Source organism: Frieseomelitta varia, unplaced genomic scaffold (genome assembly GCF_011392965.1).
Source record: "Frieseomelitta varia isolate USP_RPSP 00005682 unplaced genomic scaffold, Fvar_1.2 scaffold_932, whole genome shotgun sequence".
Classification (NCBI taxonomy): domain Eukaryota; kingdom Metazoa; phylum Arthropoda; class Insecta; order Hymenoptera; family Apidae; genus Frieseomelitta; species Frieseomelitta varia.
The window spans coordinates 115,603-136,903 of NW_025110737.1; the positions used below are offsets into that span (position 1 = coordinate 115,603).

General features: G+C 29.5%; 4 protein-coding genes across 13 annotated transcripts; 2 read left to right on the plus strand and 2 right to left on the minus strand.

Moving 5' to 3' along the window:
* Positions 1-178: 178 nt before the first annotated feature.
* Positions 179-13,937, minus strand: LOC122537803 (protein halfway). 3 transcript variants are annotated; one of them, XM_043671391.1, is made up of 12 exons: positions 13,681-13,937; positions 12,030-12,200; positions 11,504-11,718; positions 10,646-10,758; positions 10,473-10,543; positions 2,602-2,878; positions 2,194-2,508; positions 1,951-2,120; positions 1,644-1,826; positions 1,305-1,463; positions 1,113-1,229; positions 179-1,037 (listed from the first exon to the last, which is right to left on the minus strand). In XM_043671391.1, the coding sequence occupies exons 2-12, from the start codon at positions 12,162-12,164 to the stop codon at positions 765-767; spliced, it is 2,028 nt and encodes a 675-aa protein (XP_043527326.1). In that variant the 5' UTR covers positions 12,165-12,200; positions 13,681-13,937; the 3' UTR covers positions 179-764. The 3 variants fall into 3 exon arrangements, with proteins under 3 accessions (XP_043527326.1, XP_043527327.1, XP_043527328.1); XM_043671392.1 differs by lacking the exons at positions 12,030-12,200; positions 13,681-13,937 and adding an exon at positions 10,952-11,061 and having other exon boundaries at positions 11,504-11,594; XM_043671393.1 differs by lacking the exons at positions 10,646-10,758; positions 12,030-12,200; positions 13,681-13,937.
* Positions 5,350-8,412, plus strand: LOC122537806 (arf-GAP with dual PH domain-containing protein 1-like). 6 transcript variants are annotated; one of them, XM_043671398.1, is made up of 7 exons: positions 5,350-5,557; positions 5,997-6,087; positions 6,849-7,074; positions 7,152-7,350; positions 7,434-7,793; positions 7,867-8,089; positions 8,180-8,412. In XM_043671398.1, exons 2-7 carry the CDS (start codon positions 6,006-6,008, stop codon positions 8,245-8,247), a joined length of 1,158 nt encoding a protein of 385 aa, XP_043527333.1. In that variant the 5' UTR covers positions 5,350-5,557; positions 5,997-6,005; the 3' UTR covers positions 8,248-8,412. The 6 variants fall into 6 exon arrangements, with proteins under 6 accessions (XP_043527333.1, XP_043527331.1, XP_043527334.1 ...); XM_043671396.1 differs by having other exon boundaries at positions 5,351-5,557; positions 5,745-6,087; XM_043671399.1 differs by lacking the exon at positions 5,350-5,557 and adding an exon at positions 5,579-5,961 and having other exon boundaries at positions 6,037-6,087.
* LOC122537809 (N-acetyltransferase 9-like protein) lies at positions 13,669-15,190 on the minus strand. 2 transcript variants are annotated; one of them, XM_043671404.1, is made up of 6 exons: positions 15,057-15,190; positions 14,778-14,887; positions 14,641-14,697; positions 14,427-14,525; positions 14,248-14,342; positions 13,669-14,187 (listed from the first exon to the last, which is right to left on the minus strand). In XM_043671404.1, the coding sequence occupies exons 1-6, from the start codon at positions 15,131-15,133 to the stop codon at positions 14,023-14,025; spliced, it is 603 nt and encodes a 200-aa protein (XP_043527339.1). In that variant the 5' UTR covers positions 15,134-15,190; the 3' UTR covers positions 13,669-14,022. The 2 variants fall into 2 exon arrangements, with proteins under 2 accessions (XP_043527339.1, XP_043527338.1); XM_043671403.1 differs by having other exon boundaries at positions 14,427-14,567.
* A 73-nt stretch (positions 15,191-15,263) lies between these two features.
* LOC122537802 (ecto-NOX disulfide-thiol exchanger 2) lies at positions 15,264-21,209 on the plus strand. Of its 2 annotated transcripts, none has more exons than XM_043671389.1 (10): positions 15,264-15,399; positions 15,493-15,754; positions 15,883-16,469; positions 16,552-16,769; positions 16,870-17,064; positions 17,147-17,378; positions 18,836-18,942; positions 20,033-20,227; positions 20,378-20,687; positions 20,781-21,209. In XM_043671389.1, the coding sequence occupies exons 1-10, from the start codon at positions 15,351-15,353 to the stop codon at positions 20,996-20,998; spliced, it is 2,373 nt and encodes a 790-aa protein (XP_043527324.1). In that variant the 5' UTR covers positions 15,264-15,350; the 3' UTR covers positions 20,999-21,209. The 2 variants fall into 2 exon arrangements, with proteins under 2 accessions (XP_043527324.1, XP_043527325.1); XM_043671390.1 differs by having other exon boundaries at positions 17,195-17,378.
* The last annotated feature ends 92 nt before the right edge of the window (positions 21,210-21,301 follow it).

The following is a 21,301-nucleotide window of genomic DNA, read 5'->3' on the forward strand; positions in this document are numbered from 1 at the left end:
AAATAAAATATAATTTTAGAAAGTAATGAAAATATAATTTCAAAATCCTTCAAATTCAAAAACTTAATAACTTTGAAGTTATTAACTTTGTAATATTTATCAAGAAATAAATTATTAAGCAAATAAATATATTAGGATAATTATTGATTATATACATACGCATATATTATTAACAATATTCTTAATCAATATATTTTCATTATAAAATAATAAGACAATATGTATTTAATAGAAAATATCACATTTTTATTACACATAGGCAATATTTAAATTTATATATCTGATATGCATCTTGTATGGACTTATTTATACAAAAATATATTTCAAGATTCACTGAAGAGTATTCATTAAAATAAATTGCTTTTGATAAAAAGTGGTTATTAATTAAGAACTGTAAATACTTATTGACAATTATACTATTATAAACTTAAATATACTTGACTTTTATATTATATTTTTGAATATCATTTAAAAATCAAGACACTAATTCAGATTGCTATATAAAATTTTGAGTCTGCATAGTTGTATTTGATTGGATATATATTTACGATTTGAATAGTTATATATTTTTGTAGAATATATAATTGAGAATAACCGTTTAGTTAACATTTTTCATATTATATTTGTGTATATACGCAAAACATGTATATTTAATGAAATACGAAAACTTAATATTTTTTACTGTTCAAGTATTGAGATGTAAAAGTATTAAAATTAATTTCTTTCAGTAAAATATATATTACAAATGAAATACAAAAAAAGTATTACGTCTCACATAGCCAATCACAAGGTAGTTTTGGCATTTTATTTGCTGGCCAAGGAAGATAGCCTAATGTTTTAAAAATCCAATAATCATAAGATACCTTAGCTATTAGACTTATTAAAAGTATAACTTCTGTAGCAATAATGTAATAAATATAATCTGTCCAATCACCAGGATAAACGCACATTTTTGAAGGTTCTAAGTCAACGACTTTTTCCTTCACATTTTCACACAATACTTCATCAGAATCCAATATACGAGTTTGTAGCCATACCTGAGTTAAAATATTAAACATTAGAAAATAAATATCAACTTATTTTATAAATCCAAATTATATTCTAAATATTACCTTTAGGTACTTAGCCGTGTTACAATCACAATGTAATTCATTTCCTCCAAGTTTTACTAATCGTGAACTGATAAAACTTTTGTCATGAGTATTAGGACTTAAAATATACGTTGGAAGCTGCACATTTAAAATACACATAATATTGAAATACTCTTATATACAACTAACCAAAATTGTTTTAATTTTACTTACAGATTTAATTTTGTTATATCGCAAACTTAGTAAAGCATAGTTATCTAAAAACTTGGAACCTTCTAGTTTGTTTATAGATGATATATTGTTATAGTCGGCATAAAACTCTCTTATATCTTCATAACATGGATTGGTACTTAAATCATCTAATGCAGTGATCTGTAATAACAATAAATAATAATAATAATATTTTACTTACCAATATAATATAATAAAAATATTATTTTTATGATATATTTTATGCAATTAAATTTCAATTTTAATTAATAAAATAAATATTAGCAAATAACAATTAATTAAAGATATTTTATACTTGGCCTAAATATAAAATTTACGTACATTATTGTATGATACATTCAGCGCTATAGTATTGCGAGGTAATTTTTCAGGTAATTCGGTAATTTGAATTCCACTACAATCTACATTTACCGCTAAAGTCGGTGGTTTACCTTCGACAATATCCAATCTTCTAAAGTTGCACTGACATTGCCATGTATCTCCTTTTGGACATTCTGTTTGCAACTGCAAGACAAGATTCAGATAATACATATTAGTTCAAAGTGTTAATTAAATTGTTATTTATATTGCATGATATTGCAGATGTATATAGTTTTATTAAATATAATTTTTGTCTTGAAATAATTACCAAACTGAGATATCGAACTTGTTTTAATGGAACCTGTTCCGTAGTATTGAACCAATGCCAAGTTTTACTAGCTGAACACACAGTTTCATTTTCATGATTAAAATTAATTTGTTTTTCCCCTGTTTTATTAATATATTGGTAAATGTCATGACACCAGAGTGTGTTAGTTCCTAAATATAAAAAATCATACATATTTAAATCTGTAAAATGTTGATATTGAAATATTGCTTAGTTTCTACTTGCCTGAAATATCAAGCCAAAATTCACGGCCATTCATTGTATTTAAAGCTGGCAAATGTGTAAGATTATTATATGACAAGTCCAAAGTAGTGAGTTGAGCTAAACGGGTAAGCGAATTGTTCTCTACCTCAATAAGGGCATTGTTTGAAAGATTCAAGCAAACTGTTGGTGTCATCATTCGAAATTGTCCTTTCACTCTATTAATCTTGCCATCGGTAATTGCAAGTGACTTTAATCTTCTCCATCGAATTTCACTTACATTGAATATATCCAATGTTGCATTTCTTATATGTATGTACGATATGTTTGATGGAAATCCTATAATAATTGAAACGTTGCCAGACTTGTGATCAATGTATCTTCTGTACAATGACAGTATTTCATTTGTCAATTTGTCAAATTTATACGAACCTGCGCAGGAAAGTTCTGATTCAAAGTTTTGAACATTTAAATTGCAACAAAATACGGCGTTATCCTCGGGATTATTATGAGTTAGGACAATTTTCTTGCAAGAACATTGAGTTATCTTAACGTCAGGACATTCACTGGACTGCCGATAAAAACAATGTTCTAAAAGACCATCAGAGATCCCAATAATTGAAGTTGAAGAGGATGTCTGTTGATCTTCTTCTGTTCTTGCACTTGCTACCCCAGCATATAAACACATCATTATGGCAAACCACTGCATCTGAAAATCCAATTGATCCTTTTCAAAAAACGTTAATTAATTGATAACTTTAACTGAACTTTAATATACAGTATAAATACTTTTATTATTATAATGAATTGTTATTAAGTTTAAAATATAGTTAAATTATTGATTTACAAATTTAGTGCAATTAATAATTCAACTGTCTTAAAATTTTGTTCTTTAATAATGTTAATGTTTCTCAAGTAATAAATAAATAAGATTTATATTCGTAAGAAGAAAAGAAATCTTCCATAAGAATTCACATAAAAATTGTAATTATTTATCAAATTATAAAAATATTTTGTCACTTTTTATTTCTTATTATATAATTATAATTGGAGCATTAAAACAGTACAAAATTTAATGCAATAATTTAGTGATTTAATTAAATGTCGTTCAAAAAAAAAAAAAAAGAATGTATACCTATAAATTTTTATAATTAAAAATAACTTAGGAAACTGTTCTTTCTGTCTATTAATACAAAATAAAAATCTGTTTTTAAAAAATTTAGTTTTTTCGCGAAAATTATGTAGGAAAAATATTATAATAACATTCAAAGAAACATTTCTATAATTTTAAATCGCTGAAAAATATTAACAACATAATGTTGCGAACATTGGAAAATAAATACAAAACAAAATATAAAACATACCATGTTTTCGTATGCAGTGTAAACTTTATTTTCATAGATTATCCACGTATAAGATATACCCATATCCAATTACGCTATGTAATAATATATCGAAAAGAAAACTTCAAAAGATATATCATAAAATTTATACATTATTGTAATAAATTTTTTATGCAACAATATGCTGTAGCAATTTTCCATCGATTTTAACAAACGACGAAAAATTATATCGAGGCTGATTATGCCGGGTTTTTTTCTTGAGAATGTACATATTTAGAAAGTTATTTATATACACATTTAATGTATTTATATATTTATATTTTTATACCGTTTGTGCTCAAATTACCTTTCATTTGGAAAATATCCGTTTTTCTTTTTTTTTTTTATTCAAATTTTAATTACCTTCATTTTACGCAGTTTTATAAACAAAATTGATAGAAAAGATCCTTCTACATTGTGAAGAAATTTTCAGGTTGCATTGTTTTTAATTCGATGTAGAACAACGTTGTGCGTACAACTGGGTGAGATAACTCACGGATAAAAATAATCACAGTTTAGAATAAACGGAGTTTTGTTTCTGTCTGAAAAAGGTACACATATTGCGTATTCGCACTAAGAACGTAGATAAATTAATTCGTTTAGCAGCGTCCGACACTTTGGGTCATGCAGGTCGACCTATTAATGAATCAAATTGGTTAGCTACTGGTAGAACGCGTCGCTTATTACACTCGGTGGCCCTGCACAAACGATAAATCACTCCATCACCAGAATCAACGTTACATTTCTTTCCCAGTTTCGCTTTTATCTTTTGCCTTTTTCTCTTTGTATTTTCTACGTTTGATCATTCTACATGCTACGTGCTATATGCGTATGCTACAAGTAGAATAATAAATATTACAAAAATGTTAATTATGAATATGTAAATAAATTTAATATTAATTATTTTAATGATTTTGTCGACAAAAAATATTGAACATTTGAATCATCTGTTTATGAGTCTTATCAAAACTAATTACACGTGTGTGTATATATGTATATACATTTTCTTACATGCGTATGTTACTATTCTACATATTTAAAATTTTAATAACTACAGTTTTTATGGTATTTGTTATTTACAATTAAAATAATACGAATTAATTTACTGAAAAGGTTAATTTTGTTTTACACTGACTTTAATGTATAATAAACGATTCCAAAATGTTTCATCGTATTGCGCTATTTTAATATATTCTCTTGTTTAAATTAAGCACGTAATTTCATCAATTGAAAAATATCTACAATGAATGTATAAATGTACGTCAATTTTCAAAATTGGAAATTCTTGTAATTACGTGTATATATATATATACATATTATAAGTAGAATGAGTAAGTATATATGTATATTAATGAAATTATTTTTAATAATTCTCATAATTGTAAATTTATAAATATTGAATATATATACTGAACATATATACATTTACACATATACATATTACAATAAATATTACTACATGTAATATTTTTCTTCAATTTTACTTTGAGCATTCTGTTTGTTTAATAAAGATTCAATATGCGCGTGATTCAATATATAAATGTATCGCAATGTTCACACAAAACATGTTCTGATAATTACATAGTAAAGTGATTAAAATTCCATAGAATCAAATCAATTCGTTACTAGACAATACATATATCTAAGAATAAAAAACATATGTTCATTTATTAATTTGCCTGACATTAAAATAAATCACATATCTGATTATCTCTACTGTGTTGATAATAAAAAATGATTCAATCTGTTGGATAATTGTAAAAACGCGGTTTTGTGAGATCGCCACGTAATTATTCACATGATTAAAGGCTTATTTCTCCAGACTGTATCATGTTTAACAATATAATTTTTATAATTATTAAATTTCATAATTAAGCATATAAATATGTAAAACATATTTGGATGAAATTGAATAATTAAACTCGGTATAGTTGCACTTTGTTCTGAAATATTACTTCATTTAGATAATTCAAAACAGTTAAGAAATGTAGTAATAATTAACACATGTAAGTATATACGTATATTTATGTAATAGTTGATGATACAGCTTACTGACGGAATAACTTTTTGTACGAAAAGTAATTCTAAAAAGCGAATACTTTTTCCAATTTGATTTGAATTAATAAAAAAAAAAATTTACAATGAATTTTATAATTTGCTTTCTACAAATTTTTATGTTTCGCTACTTATTAGAAGTGGTACGTGACGGAACAGAATGATTAAAGTAATTGACGTGTGCAATGCGAAAGCAATACGAAACACGCATGCGATGTGAAAGTAAACTTCAAGCTGAGAAGCAAGGATTTCTTATTTTATTACAGTGAGAAAATTAAATCAACATAAGTCTGATCATATCGTTATGGGTTAATCGTAGAGAATCCTTTTAGCGAGTTAACCTTCTTCGTATCGAGTAATCTTTGCATATACACATTTGCTATTTGTCAGTGTTTTAAGATGGCGGACCTAAACGAGAAATTGTTAGCAGAACTCCTCAAAAAGCCTGGGAATAATTTATGTGCGGATTGTGGGACAAAAAGTGAGTGGGCTTTCTAAGAAGCATTACCGTACCACAATATAAAAGATGTTACAGAAGATTTATTTTAATGTATTACAAACTATTCGCTGATCGCATATGAAACTTTATTTTCCTATCTTTATTCATAATAAAATCCCAAAATAATTCAATTATAATTCTAATGTCAGAAAGGACGATGTTAGAATCGTTGTTTTCGTTTACGTTCACTTTGCTACAACTTGCTTTGAACAACATTACTTTGTACAACATCGTTATTTCGAGCTGATATTATTTCCAATTCAGCAAACATTTTATGTTTATATTTCATGGTTTCGTATGTTGGTAGATTTTCGTACGAATTATATTTAAAATAGACGACATTGTATTTGTTTTAAAGAATCTTAAGATCTTAGAATGTTTTTTATGTAAAAACGTTAAAGGTATTGCTGCAATATTTGGTAACAGTTCATTTGGTAACAAACATGATTGTATGTAGTAATAAAGAGATTTCATGCATCTAGATTGTGTTACTTCTTATGTTTATTTACCTCTCTTGCTATGCATCTTTCTGCGATGATATCTATAGCTAGTATGGTATGAACAACTAGCTATTGTCATTATAAAAATATGTGTTTTCGTATCGATATGTCATATTTCCTTGTTGTTTGTTAGAATTGCTTTCATAGTCACGAGTATTTATGTGTGCGTATGTTTGAGTAAATTATAACTATATTAGAAAATCAAAAAACATTTTCATAAGATTAATTGGAATTAAATTCCAGATCCAGAATGGGCTTCTTATAACATAGGGATATTTGTGTGCACAAGGTGCGCGGGTATACATAGATCAATGGGTGCACATATTTCTAAAGTTAAACATTTAAAGCTGGACAGGTGGGAAGATTCTCAAGTAAACAGAATTAGAGAAGTGGGTAATATCGCAGCTAGGCTTCATTATGAAGAACGTGTACCTCCATGTTATCGCAGACCAAACCCAGATGCACCACAGTATGTTGTCATACATATATTTGAAACATTAAATTGAAAATAAATACACTTTATAAGTCATGTTTTTCAATCAACAGAGTACTGGTAGAGCAATGGATAAGAGCGAAATATGAAAGGGAAGAGTTTTGTCATCCAGAAAGGCAAAATCATTATGTTTCAGGATTTATGGAAGGATTTTTGATGAAACGTGGTAAAGAAGATTCGCGATATCATCCTAGAAAATTTGTTCTTTGTGAGGCAGAAGATACTCTTAAGTATCATGTTAAAGAAAATAAGGTTTACAAAATATTCATTATAAATGTTTATTTAATATTTGGCATGTGCTAGCTCTATTATATTATGTTATATTGTATTTCAAGGAACCCAAAGCTGTCCTTAGAATATCTGAATTAAACGTAGCTTTTGCTCCTCCCAAAACTTGTAACCAAAACAGTCTACAAATTTCTTTTATGAAAGATGGTACCACAAGACATATCTATGTATATCATGAGGACCCAGAAGTAATCACAAATTGGTATTTGGCAATACGATGTGCCAAGCTACATCGTTTGCAAGTTGCATATCCAGGAGCAACAGAGGCGGAATTACTTTCACAACTAACTAGAGATTTTCCACGTGAAGGATTTTTATGGAAAACTGGACCTAGATATACAGATGCCTACAAGAAACGATGGTTCACATTAGATGGACGAAAATTGATGTATCATGATGATCCCATGGTGCGTATATTTATTTAATAGAAACTCGTATATTAAAAGATAATCGATAAATCTATTTTGTCTCAATTCAAAGGATGCACATCCAAAAGGTGAAATTTTCTTGGGTCATAGTTCAGATGGTTTTGCAGTAAAACCAGGAGTACCTCCAGGTGCGAGAGATCAGGGGTTTTCATTTACTCTTGAAACGCCAGATAGGACCTATCTTCTTTCTGCTCAAAGTGATGATGATAGATCACAATGGATGAATGTAATTCAAAAAGTGATAGATAAACCGCTCACTCCGCAAGATGCAACTGGTAAGTGCAATTATTGAAATAAGGAAAAAGATCGAAAGAAAGCGAAGTTAAAGACATTGAATAACGATGCTTTTAATTAAATGTTTATAGTGGCAGCACGTCTTATAAGAAAACGCACAGCAAGTGGAACAATGAATATATTTTCTTCTACAAGGTAGGGCTGGATCCCTCTTAGGTGCCTTTCCTAATTGTTAAAAGTGAATATTAGATGAACCAATTAAGTTGTTCTATTAAGACTGTTAAGGAAGTAGATCAATCGATCCGAATAGATAATGTTTTGTAATCGCACAATGCTATCGAATCCCGTACACATATTTATTCATTAAAAACACACGTTATATCTTATACATATAATAGCGTTATAAAAAAAAATATCTTTTAAGTAAACACAAAGTAATTTTTAATATTCTCATATGGTCATTACTAATAGATTTAGAAAGTTTAATACGGTCAAATAACAAATCCAAATGAACCAAATATATCAGATAAATGGTTCTCTCTGATGATATGATATGAAAATAATATAAATATAACAAAGTTCATATACTCTTTGAAGATACTTTCATCATAAAATGCTTGCTGTCGAACCAAGTTGACAGTATTGTATACTACATTATGAACAATTTTTACTTAATAATATTGCTATTAACAATTTTTACTTAATAATATTACTATGCAATATTTATTTCTTAATTAATGAAGAATTTACGAAATTATTTACAGACGACATAATATTGTTTCTAGAAATTTAAAGTAAACATTGTATAATAATGTAATGTGTGAAAAAAGTAATGAAAGTAGACATAATGAATATTTGACTGTTTAAATTCTGTTTAATACTTGAATTCAATATTATTTGCAGTATTTTTCTGTTCTGTGATGGTTATCAACTCATTTAGATTTCCAAAATAAGCATAAAATCATAAATAGTATAATGGAAGTAGTAAACTTCTATGGCCTATCCTTTTATGCATTCTTTTATACAATCACAGTAAAAATAATATAAGCTAAGTCAATCAAATTCTACGTACATAATAGTACACATATACATATTGTGTTGCTAAAATATATACATATATATATTATATATATTTATATATATATAATAAATATATAATAAATGGTTATACCATTTACATGAATAATATTTATTACAGAAACATAAAATGTTTATAACTTTTCATTGCCTTGAACATGAAATAAGCTTTTTTTCAAAAAAATCCATAAATTTGTATAATAATCAAGTTTTATTTAAATAAGACTGCATTGAATGAAAAAACTATTACGTTTTACATACTTACGTATATGTGTCATGAATACATTCATGTATATATGCGTTTAAACATGCAAATTGCGGTAATAAAAATATCTTAAAAATGAAAAGTAATATTTTTACAGAATATTGTATCATTAAAATATTTAATGATAGTAAATCACTTTTCTTGATTGATAAATCTTGTTTTGTAATTGAATATTTAAAATATTTAAAGTAATATTCGAATAACATCTCTTTATCAATAGAAATTATATTCATACATCGAAATAATAAGAGTTTCTTCCTTTAGAATTTTCTCTTCATAATACCAATTAGTGTGTCAATTATTTGTTAAATTGATCATAAACGAAATTGTTTTTCTAGAGGATTCTATTATGTGTGTATATAAGTTGTGCACAATTATATACGTATATACGCTGAATTTAGATGAAATTTATAAAAATGAATTAAATTTGATTTATCTAAATTAAAATTGGCAATCTTTATTTTTAAGATAAACATATTGTATACTGTAATCATTATATTATACAGCAATCTTTAATTTCGTTCATTAAAATTTATAGCATAACAATAGAATATTCTATCGATTTACTTATCATAGTGCAACTGATTATGATTTTCCATTTCCGAACCTAATATATTTACTACGAATATTAAAGAGATAAATATTGAATTTTGAATCTTACATGCAAAAATTAAAGACATTTAGATCATTAAATAAAAATTTGTGTTGAATTCACTATTCTTTGATAAATGCCTATGTTGTTTATTAAACATATTAAATCAAATATGGCACGTTCATTATTATACTGAGCTTTTGACGAACTTCAATATGCCGAAACAAAGATATTAATGGATGGCAAGAAATCAATATTTTATTTGATTATCACAGCATGTGGATACAGGTGTACTTTTTAAATAACAGAGTATGTTGGCCCAACAAAAAGCTGCAATACTGACAAAAGTGACTCGTAATACTGGCGGTACTAGTAGAAAATTTAAAAATTGAACTGGTAACCAATACATACACGAAGTCTAGAAGTAAAAGAACAAACAAAATTGGAGTGGAAACAAAAATCTGTTGAATGTTATAAATAAAATAATTACCTTGAACGTTTGCAAAAATTTTGCTTTACATTCATCGAACGCGTTTGATTTACCCTCCATCAAGCTCATACCTAAAACATTAACAAATATGGTAACAAAATATATAGCTGTATTCTAAGAATCAAAGACATATATGTACATATATGTGATACACAGAAAAATTAAATACAAACTGATAAAAAACAGCGTAATTAATGGTGGTGTAAGAATAAATTGGTCGACCAAAAGTTTTGTGACAACAATTTTTACAGTTTTGCCTTTATAAAACATATCCAACCATTTGTACCTGATGGAAACAGTATTGAACGATTTGATTAATTTTCAGTCGATTTCCGATTGTTAACGAATAAATGTCATGGGGAAAAATGATCAATTAGCAATTTTTGATACTATCAAAAAATTTGTGATTTATGATTCATGACATTAGTATCAACAAATACAATATAGGCAATGCAAATAGCATAACAGAGCAAGCTCGCCGAAAGTAAAAAGTCGATAGATAAGAAGATCAGCAAGCCGATGAATATAATCGTGCAATCGTTATTCAATGGATAGTTCATTCCACGTTGATACTTATAATAACAAACATCTACGAAAGATCAAGCCAGATATTACCAAAACCAACCAATTGTTTAATGGCATTTTTTTGCATACCGATGTAAAATTAATTATATGTATAATTTTTTGTTTAACTCTCCAATACCACATGGTCTAATTTTTAATATCGTCGTCGAAATTGTTATTGTTATTATTTATATTTTTATTTATTTTAAATGTTTCCGAATTTTAAAGAAAAATATATTTGTGTGAAATCAAGAGAAATTCAGTCGTTCGATAATATTGTAATTATTAATAACTTTCGTGTTTCATTCGTTGCAAACATAATTGCACGTGTATATAAGTATATATGTAATTATATACGTACATAAAGTGCCTCACTATTTTGTGATAAAAGCATAATATGATAAGCGATAGATGATAAAAATAGATAAATCATATAAAGCGTCATAAAAAAATAAAATATTTGGTACCATCCGTGCAGCACTGGTCCTGCAATGAAACAACCATAAATAGCATATCGCTTAAGTTGAGGCCAATTATAACTTCTCGATTGCGTCCAATCATTTTCGTTCAATAAACCCAGCATTTGATCAAATTTTTTTATCCAAACAAACAGCGGTTTCTCAGTTTTAGAGGTGTCCGTCTCCTCGCCGTTTACTGATAACGAAGACGACGATAACGGAAACTACAATCGGAACAATTGATCAATTAAAAATATCAACGAAATTATACATACATATGTACATTTTTACAGTACTATTACACTGCTATACTACTTTCCGTAGTTATTTTGTTTTTTTATTTTATGTAAGAAATCCTTTCATTACTCTATCATCCTACTTGATCGCAAAAAAATATGTAAGCATAATAATAAGAAAACGGAGTACAATAACTTTTTGATTGATTTCTACTAATTTCGAGTAATGTTTCCAATTTTTCCGCGAAATTTTGATCATGACAATCGTATACCTTAATTGTAGAAAAAGGTATAATTACCTTGAATATTTTGCTATAAGTTTGTTGTGCAAATTCGGCGCCGGTATAAAAAGAACCGTATATCACTGAATTGAAGAGTAGCGGTCTTTTCTGCGCAGAACTTTTTAACTTTTGAATTACCTTAGACAGAAACATGATTGCGAAAATCTACGAGTTTTTAACTCCGATTATCTGAAATTAATTCGTTACACGTACAACTACGATAGAATTTCTGAAATTTCTGATAGAACAGATAATTAGGAGTTGAATTAGCAAATACAGGACAGGTCATCAAGTAGTAGTATAACCGCAGGTAACTTTACATGAATAAACAAAAATAAACAAAAAGTTTGGTATAAAAACTTTTCCTCCGCAATCTTGGTTTTGAAAGAAACGAGCTTGAAAATTCATAAAATATCACGGAAACATATCAAACAACACTTATTCAATGTAAGACTTGAAAGTAGTATGCAATTAAAACAAAAAAATTGTGCATTCTATAATTTGATAAATTAAAAAACAAAAATATATTAGAATCCACTAATTTGTCAAGTAAAGTTATGTATATAACAACGAGGTTGACAGTTCCAACAGTACAATTAAAAAAATGAATACTTGTGTATATATGTATAAAATGAATATATAATTAAATAATTATTATATTTACACTATTTAAATATAACTGCCAGAGATATGTACGTACATTGGAAGATGTAGGATGTAAGTAGAACAAAATGACTGAGGTACGTTTTTACAAGTAATAAAATAAGAAAAATATTTTTAAATTCCTACAAATGCAATAGCAGTGTAGGAACCTGATGAAAAATTTATAGATATCTTGCAAAACAAATGTAAAAATTGATTGTTTTAAAGTGAAAGATTTCATGATTTTCTCAAATAAAACTGTTATTTATTTTTATTTTGAACAATGCTTGAACTTTATTTCAAATCTATATATGTCTATATATCTATTATCTATTCATATGTATTTAAATTTATACATTGAAAAACATCTTTATGATTGTGATATAGAACATTCTTTCTTTGTATACATTTTAATTCTTTTATGTACTTTTAATATTCATTTCAAGTTATTATACAACCTGTTTATTTACAAATTTTTTTTTATATTGTATATTGTATACTTTTCTATTCTACAATGATAAGAATGTATTCTACAATTGTGTAAATTGTGGTTGCACACACCCAAGAAGGAAATTCACAAAATTAAACTTCTTTCACTCTATTACTATCTTTTATTATCATCAATTATCATCAATTTCTGTTTGAATATTCTGTTTGTAAATTTCTATTGAAATTAATTAAGTAACAATTACAGTATTTATATATACTTTTCAAGTAATAACAATTATACTATGTACATATACAAGTGAATTATGCAATATGAAAATATTTTCTTTATATTTGTATAAAATTGTAAAGAAATAATATAGGAAAACAAATATTTATACAATTTACTATAATTATAATTCATGCTACAGAATCTTTCATCTTAAATAATCAATAATTAATTCAAAGTAATTAATTTATTTTAAAATAATATTATATTTCTTCCGTTATTATTGAGCAAATTTTGTTTACGTTAATAATAGCAAACGTAATATAAATGAACGATAAAAGAATAACAATTTGTACAATGTTAATTACTTACATGTATCTTTGATTATATCAAATATATTATTAAATAAATTTTTGATTAATTATCGAATACAAAAAAAACTTTACGTCCGAAACAACTCTTCGCCGTAGCGTGCACCAAGTGTGTAAGTGCATGTATGATCAACTATGATCACTTAGAGGCAATCAGAACCAATCACGTTTTAGTTGTGTCAATAACTATGATACGGAGAGCACTTAATGTCATAAAATGATGTAGAAGTTAGTTGTACATATCGTAATTTCGAACATTTGTAGAATTTTATGATCTAATAACTCATGGTATAAGAAAGATATCAAAAAATATGTAATAATTACTGATTTTGCACCAAGTATATTACAAATCATGGACAGGGTTATTTTCTTTCTCTTTCTCCCTCTCCTTATCATGTTCTTCGTAAGTAGTTATATCCATACTAGCCTCAGAATATAACCAGTCTATCCAATCTTTATCTATTACTTTCTCAAAAGTATACTCTTGAAAAATTTGGCTTTTTTGTACCTATTTTAAACATACTGACAATAAAATATTATCAAACGAATAATTTAAGGAAAAGATTACCTTTTGAAACTTTAGTTTTTCAAACATATTTATACTTTTCTCGTTGTCGAATTTGATTTTTGCAATATATTTCGTGATATTTAATTTGTTGATTCCTAATTTAAAAATAAAAGAAACTATGTTTTATACAGATGAAAAAGAAGGCATGAATTAAGAAAGAAACAGCACAATGCATGTACCATAGAGCAACATTAGAATTATCGCTTCCCAACCTCTTTTTCTTCTTCTGTAAGTAACATCTGCTATCATGATTTCAACTTCTGCGATATTTGGTTGATCTGACTCGTTAAAAAACAAATTTGTATCCCCAATCATAGCTTCTAAAATTCATTGACGTCTGTGTGTAACAAAAGAAATAATGCTGAACATACTACCATTAAACAATGATTATACCTATCTCATTCTTGGTTTGAGTGAAAATAGATTTATCCAAAATAATGAAAGTACATTCTAGAACAAATAAAAATATATATATATATATTATTGCGTTGACGCAATTGCTCGTGTACTTTAAAAACAAAGTTACTCACTGTCCTGGTCCTGATGCCATCGTTTTTGCATTTGAAACTCCTCTGCCAATGTTAAAATCTCTGAGCCAGTAAAATACCGTAATTCTTCTGATTTCATCCACTCATGGTACCTGAAAACGATACGTATATTATCGATAGTATTGAATTAGATGTTATTAAAGAACAAGTGTGTTATATTAATTTCCCAATTGCTTCAGGAAGAGATCGATTTAAAAATGGCGGATATTTCTGTCAACGCAATTGATGTCGGCAATCGATAACGGGTAAAACTATACCAGCCTTTCGACGTGCTTCTTTCTGTAAGGTACCAAAATCACGTTTGTACCAACAATTTTGGTACACTCGTTGTCCCTCATGAGGCGAAGTTAATTTACACTGGAATTGTCGAAGAGATGAACCGATCGAGGAGTACAAAACTAAGGAGGTTACATCTCTCGTTCTGCCATATTGGATTCAGAGTTTGCAACGAGATGATCTAAAATTCCGAAGAAGTACAACTCGTTTCCTTCGGTCTCTTTTCTACTTGCAATTCCTTGAGCAATAGTTGCAGCGTTGAGAAAGGTTTAAAGGAAGATGGCTTATAATTTTCCGGGTGTACCAGCGGCCGCTATGCCACCAATGGGTATGCTTGAATATCATAACCATGTATTTCATGTTAGTTTTTCACGTTTTACGTCGTTTGTCGGGATATTTAGAATATCATGTGTGTCTTTAGGTATAGGACCAATGGGGCCTCTTGCTCCAATTGCAGGCCCACAAAGTTTCATGGAATTAGCGGGCCAAGGATTTCCTCCTATACCTCCACCGATACCACTGCCTGGAATGAACGACTCTCCATTAGAATTTAGTACAAATAAAAATCAACCACCAGTAGTTAGAGAAACTTCTGAGGATAGCAGCGATAAGAGAAATGAGAAAAGTGACATTCGACGAGAAAGAGAAAACAGAGATAATAGAGATAATCGAGACAATAGAAGGTTGTTCCCTAACCTGTTACCGCTTTATAATTTAATTGTATATGTATTACATTTTGTTGTAATGTATTGTACGATGAATTATGTATATTATTTACTTATGAATTATTGTATATTATTTTTTTCAATAGATCCAGAAGTGATCGGAGTGATCGAAGGGAGCGAGACAGAGAAAGGAGAGAAGATAGAAATGAGAGAGATAGAAGAGAGGAACGAAGATCGGATGATCGAAACAGTATAAATTCTAGCAGTAACAATAATAATCATAATAACAATTCGAATAGCAATGAAATTTCATCATCAAATACTGGTAATACCACAAATTTGGGAACGCAAATGGAACAGACGACAGGAGTTTGGGGTATGGGTGTAGGATATCCAGTGATGGGAATGGGTCCAATGGGACCAATGGGACCTATGATGAGTGAAATGACACTTGGACCGCATATGGGGCATACGCATAGCTATGGACCCATGAGTATGGGAATGATGTCACATGACGGTAGTATGATAGGTGCACAAATATTAGGACCCGAACAAATAATGAACGACGCTGCCCAAATTATGAGTGGTGCTTTACCTCCTCCACCAACGACACCGCAAGGTACCAAAGAAATTATACATTGTAAAAGTTGTACACTGTTCCCACCAAATCCAAACGCTCCACCGCCAACAACCCGCGAGCGGCCTCCAGGATGCAGAACAATTTTTGTTGGAGGTATTTCCCGTTGTATGTTGCATATAAATTTAAAATTATTGCGAACTGGTTCTTATAATTTCTTCTAAATATCGTCACACAGGTTTGCCGGAGAATATCACAGAAACAATTATTCAAGAAATATTCGAAAGGTGTGGAGAGATAACCACTCTGCGACTCTCTAAAAAAAACTTTTGTCATATACGTTTTGTACTGGAAAGTAGTGTTGATGCGGCGATTTATTTATCTGGATACAGAGTTAGAATAGGATCTAGTGGCGACCCTGCAAACACAGGCAGGCTTCATGTGGATTTTGCTCAGGTTGTTACATAGTACTAAATATTGTTCAACGTAGAAAAAATTAAATAAATATGAAATATTAATCTGTTAAAAAATACTTGTGCTGTGTTAAAAAATATAGGCTAGAGATGATCAATACGAGTGGGAGTGTAGACAACGTCAACTACAAAGAGAACAACGTCACAGGGAAAGAGTTGAAAAAGAAAGGCAAAGGGCGCCCTCTAGTCCTCCTCCAGTAGTGCATTACACAGACCACGAAGCATCGAATATTTGCGAGAAAATTAAGCAGGACGATACGTTTATGAAAGCAGTGCAAGTATGTAAAGTATGCTATTTGTTATATAAAATATTGTACTAGTTGTTAAGCGTTCTTGTAGACTAAAACTTTTGAATTCCAGAAAACGCGTTCTGTCACGTTACAAAACAAGCGCATTAAATCATTCCAGGTTGTCGTAACATGGCTGGAGCGTGGAGACTGTACCAAACGCAACGCAAATACCTTTTACTCAATGATCCAGTCAACGAATTCTCACGTTCGAAGATTACTCACAGAAAAAGTCGCATACGAAGAGGAACTTCAGAAAGCGAAGGAACTCATGAAAGGAAGGATGCAAGGGCTCTTAATACAATGTATGTTTATATAATCTATATATACGTTTATATATATATATATTTTTTTTTTCTATAACATAGCTCTGTACTACTGTACATTATTTATGTACACAAGAGCAAATCTACATACATATTGCTTTATCTGGTAAGTTCTTTTTACCATAAAGTAAGGGTTCTCAAATTCTTTGAGTATTCGATACGAGAAATGGCAAAATACGATTGGGTCAGAATTTCGCGTATCTTGTAATAACAGAAGTACGTACTTTTTGTATATTTGTGCATTAGGTAAATTCTTGGCTACTACGTGTCGGCTAATTTATTATATTCGTTACAACGAATGTAGAATGTAAGATGTAATTAAAAAAAAAAGGTACGTCACTTTTGATATTAAAGACTCTGACATTTTCAAAGGTGAATACATGAAACTAAATGAAATTTTCAACGTTGAAAATTGCATCGTCGATCGTTTTGTATCGAATCTCGGTTATGGAAAAATTTCATCTTTATTGAGATCAGAACATCGAATATGTTGTAAGAAATTTATTATGTAACGAGTGTATTGTGGTCGATGCACGATCGGGACAACTCGATAGAAGGATCAAAGACAGTAGGAGAAAATAAGGTGGGTGAAGATATCCTGTCTTCTGATTCTAGGCTCTGATGATTGAACAAAAGAGCACAAATACTATAAAAATTCATTTTATAGAAACATAGTGTACCTAAAAATTGCATGCTTGCAATGCTAAGGATTAAGGGTGATGGGCTATAAATATTCGTTGCGGAGATGACGTTATGCTACGATTCTCAATATGATTTATTAATCTGTCTCGGTTTTTGTACGAATATGATTATAATACAAACAGTCGGCGAACAGTTTAGCGTATCGTTCAATGGAAAATAAAACACGTGGAATCGTAGCGTAAGATCATCGTTTTAACGTTGGAAGCCTCTACATGTTGTAAGTTGTTAGGAAAATAGTGCAAATTTTCTTTCCAAGAAAACGAGCACTAATCGTGATCCATTGAAATGACTGATTGGCAGCCGAATTGCAAGATCTTCGTTAAGGATCCCTGATCGATGGTGAAAGCAGTTTCTGATAATATTGTTCTCGGATAAGTAGTTTCATGACATTATTGCTTAACTCGCTGCATAGAAAATTTCTTCGAAGAAAGGAAAGTGAAAGGTGATAGGTATTTGGATAATGTTAAAATTAGAAGGAAACGTTCGAATCTGAATGATATAGAGAAAAGTTATTGGGAAGGGTAGTTGTGACACTTGTGATTGAATATTGCAAAGAATAATATATTGAAAAGTGTATGTAAATTGTATGGTATCACGCGTGGTATGAACATAGATGATTTTTTTTTTAACGAGAGTTACGTATTAGATCAACACGAATGTAGAGTTTAAAGCAGGGTATACAACAGAAGATTTGTTGTGTTTTTGTATGCAACATGCGACCATGTCATCAACAGTCAGTCAGATTGAACGCGTCTTTACTGCGGCCAGCCACAAGAAGGTCTGGGATCACTTCACAAAGGCTCAACGGAAAAACATCGAAATGTGGAAGAAACAATCCTCGGTATGTATTTGCATTCCCATGTTAGTAGCCCGTGTCCAGTACGTTACTTTCTTTACAATTAGACGACAGTAATCATCGACAAAGTCTTACGAGTCACAAAGCGCTTCTTTATGCGAATGCACGTTCATCCATACGCCAGGCACACGCGCGTTTTGCAAACACATTTTTTCAAAAAGGAAGGTAAGTAGCGATCAAAGAGTATGAATGACTTCACTGCGTTTGGTCAGACGTACTCTGTACAACAAACGGTATATAATTGATGTTTAAACATTTGGAAATTATGATGGAACGTGAAAGGTAAAAGAAAAAGAAAATAGCTTTTTTTCATTTGAATTGGCCAGGTACCATTGACTGGAGTTTGAAACAGGTAACAACGAAAGCAATCAACAATTTTCTAATCTAAAATATAATCTTATTAAAGCGGATTCCTCATCTTATGCTAATACGCACGAAAAATATGAAAAAAGTGAAGACATAGATATTATATACTCGACATGAATTTATTTATTTTTATGTATTTTAAAGATAGGTATGCTTGGATCGTGACACACACACACACACAGACATACCCACACACACACACACACATACATACACTTACGTATACGTAAAGGCATATCATGTATATCTTATTTATTTGTTTGTTCATTTTTTATATAAATTATTTTATAAAATTTCCCTTGGATGTAAACACCTTTCAGGTGATTTCTAGAAACGTCTATATTTATCAAAAAAAAAAAAAATAAACTAAAAAGTCATTTACTATAAAGATTATCTATGTGTATAAAATGTTTAAATCGATCTTTGTATTACAGAAATGCATTTTTTTTTGAAATACATTAGATTTTGAGAGATAGTCGTGTGCTATGTAAAATTGAAGTTGAAAAGAATTCTGTCGACTTTTTACTTATAGTGATATATTAAAAAAAAAACAGATATATACATACATATGTACATGTACATATATATATACATTTTATATACGTATATATATACACATACATATGTATATATAGGCATGTTTTTTGATGTTGCTTTGTTGATAAATTTGAGTGGGAATAAACTCAGTCGTGATTTTTCGTTGCAATAGGAAATTAAAGCGGTACAGCTGGAAGAATCTTTAATGGAAGGTGAAGGAGAGATGGAAGTTTCGGATTCAGAAGAGGAACCGCAACGGAAAAAGACGCGCAATCAGTCCGATGCACACGATGATGTCGAAAGATTGCAAATATTGAAGGAAGAGAACGATAGTCTTCGGTGTCAATTGGAGGCATATAAAAACGAAGTATGGGGAAACTTTGATCTGTCGTTTAACTTGCAGCGCGAGAAAATCGTCATCTGAAGTTAAAGAGGCAGAGAAAGAAAGAAAGAAAGAAAGAAAGAAAGAAAGAAAGAAGGTGTAAGAAAAATAAGAATATATTTTTATATCTTGTAGGTAGATCTGCTGAAATCTGAAACGAAAAGTGAAATAGATGCAAAGGATAAGCAGATGAAGATGTTACAACAAACTCTGAAAGGGATGCAGGAACAGTTAATGCAGTCGAGGAAACAACAAGCGCAAGATGATCAGAAAATCAAAGATTTAACGGTGAAATTGAACGCTACGAAAAAAGAAGAACCTCGTGAAAGCGAGATCATAACGTTGGATAAAGATGATGACGTCAATGAGGAACCTCGAACTCCGAAGCAATTAGTTTTAACGTCTAGCTTCGTACAAATCACCCAGAAAGATGCCAAACTAATAGGTAGTTTTCATTTTGTAAATCATCGTTGTGAATTACCAACTGTTTCGAACGCATTGTCTGCAATCTGATAGATTTCTTTTTCTGTAATTATAGGATTAATAGCAACCTTTTTACATATTCACCCGTTTGGTGCGAGTGTAGATTATTTATGGTCCTATTTGCAAAAAATGGAGCCAGGTATCAAACCAAACGAAGTGGAAGCACTGATGCAACGCTTTCCTCAAGTCTTTAAACAAGACTTGTTCGGAATCGGGGCGAACATGGAAAGACGTTGGCAATTTTCAGGTTTCAATGTTTATCGTAATCATTAATTCGATGATGATCCTTGAAGAAGTTAACAAGATTTTTTAATAACATCATGTTACGTCTCGTGTCATATTGGTTTTTATTGTGATACTTACAATTCTTGTAGCGAATCTATGTACTTCGTAATTTTAAGCAAAACACTTGTAAATAAAATTGAGCAATTTAAAAGATTTTGAAACAAGATGAATGTATTCTTGTTTGGAAGCTTCAAAGCAACGTGTTCAATTTAATAAAAATTGATTTTGAACTTCTTATAAAAAAAGCAAATGAAACTGACTTGAAATAAAATTTAAATAAATCTTATCTCA

What these genes read in the sequence shown, in the direction of transcription:
- LOC122537802 (XM_043671389.1), top strand. Translation starts at nt 15,351, where the DNA reads ATGGCTTATAATTTTCCGGGTGTACCAGCGGCCGCTATGCCACCAATG. An exon ending in GATAATCGAGACAATAGAAG is followed by an intron (nt 15,755 to 15,882) that starts GTTGTTCCCTAA and finishes TTTTTTCAATAG; the next exon opens with ATCCAGAAGTGATCGGAGTG. An exon ending in GAAAGATGCCAAACTAATAG is followed by an intron (nt 20,688 to 20,780) that starts GTAGTTTTCATT and finishes CTGTAATTATAG; the next exon opens with GATTAATAGCAACCTTTTTA.
- LOC122537803 (XM_043671391.1), bottom strand. Translation starts at nt 12,164, where the DNA reads ATGTTTCTGTCTAAGGTAATTCAAAAGTTAAAAAGTTCTGCGCAGAAA. An exon ending in ATCAGAACTTTCCTGCGCAG is followed by an intron (nt 2,509 to 2,601) that starts GTTCGTATAAAT and finishes CAATTATTATAG; the next exon opens with GATTTCCATCAAACATATCG. An exon ending in TGAATGTATCATACAATAAT is followed by an intron (nt 1,464 to 1,643) that starts GTACGTAAATTT and finishes TTGTTATTACAG; the next exon opens with ATCACTGCATTAGATGATTT.
- LOC122537806 (XM_043671398.1), top strand. Translation starts at nt 6,006, where the DNA reads ATGGCGGACCTAAACGAGAAATTGTTAGCAGAACTCCTCAAAAAGCCT. An exon ending in TGCGGATTGTGGGACAAAAA is followed by an intron (nt 6,088 to 6,848) that starts GTGAGTGGGCTT and finishes ATTAAATTCCAG; the next exon opens with ATCCAGAATGGGCTTCTTAT. An exon ending in ATCATGTTAAAGAAAATAAG is followed by an intron (nt 7,351 to 7,433) that starts GTTTACAAAATA and finishes TTGTATTTCAAG; the next exon opens with GAACCCAAAGCTGTCCTTAG.
- LOC122537809 (XM_043671403.1), bottom strand. Translation starts at nt 15,133, where the DNA reads ATGAGGGACAACGAGTGTACCAAAATTGTTGGTACAAACGTGATTTTG. An exon ending in ATGGCATCAGGACCAGGACA is followed by an intron (nt 14,698 to 14,777) that starts GTGAGTAACTTT and finishes TATTTGTTCTAG; the next exon opens with AATGTACTTTCATTATTTTG. An exon ending in AAAAACTAAAGTTTCAAAAG is followed by an intron (nt 14,188 to 14,247) that starts GTAATCTTTTCC and finishes TGTTTAAAATAG; the next exon opens with GTACAAAAAAGCCAAATTTT.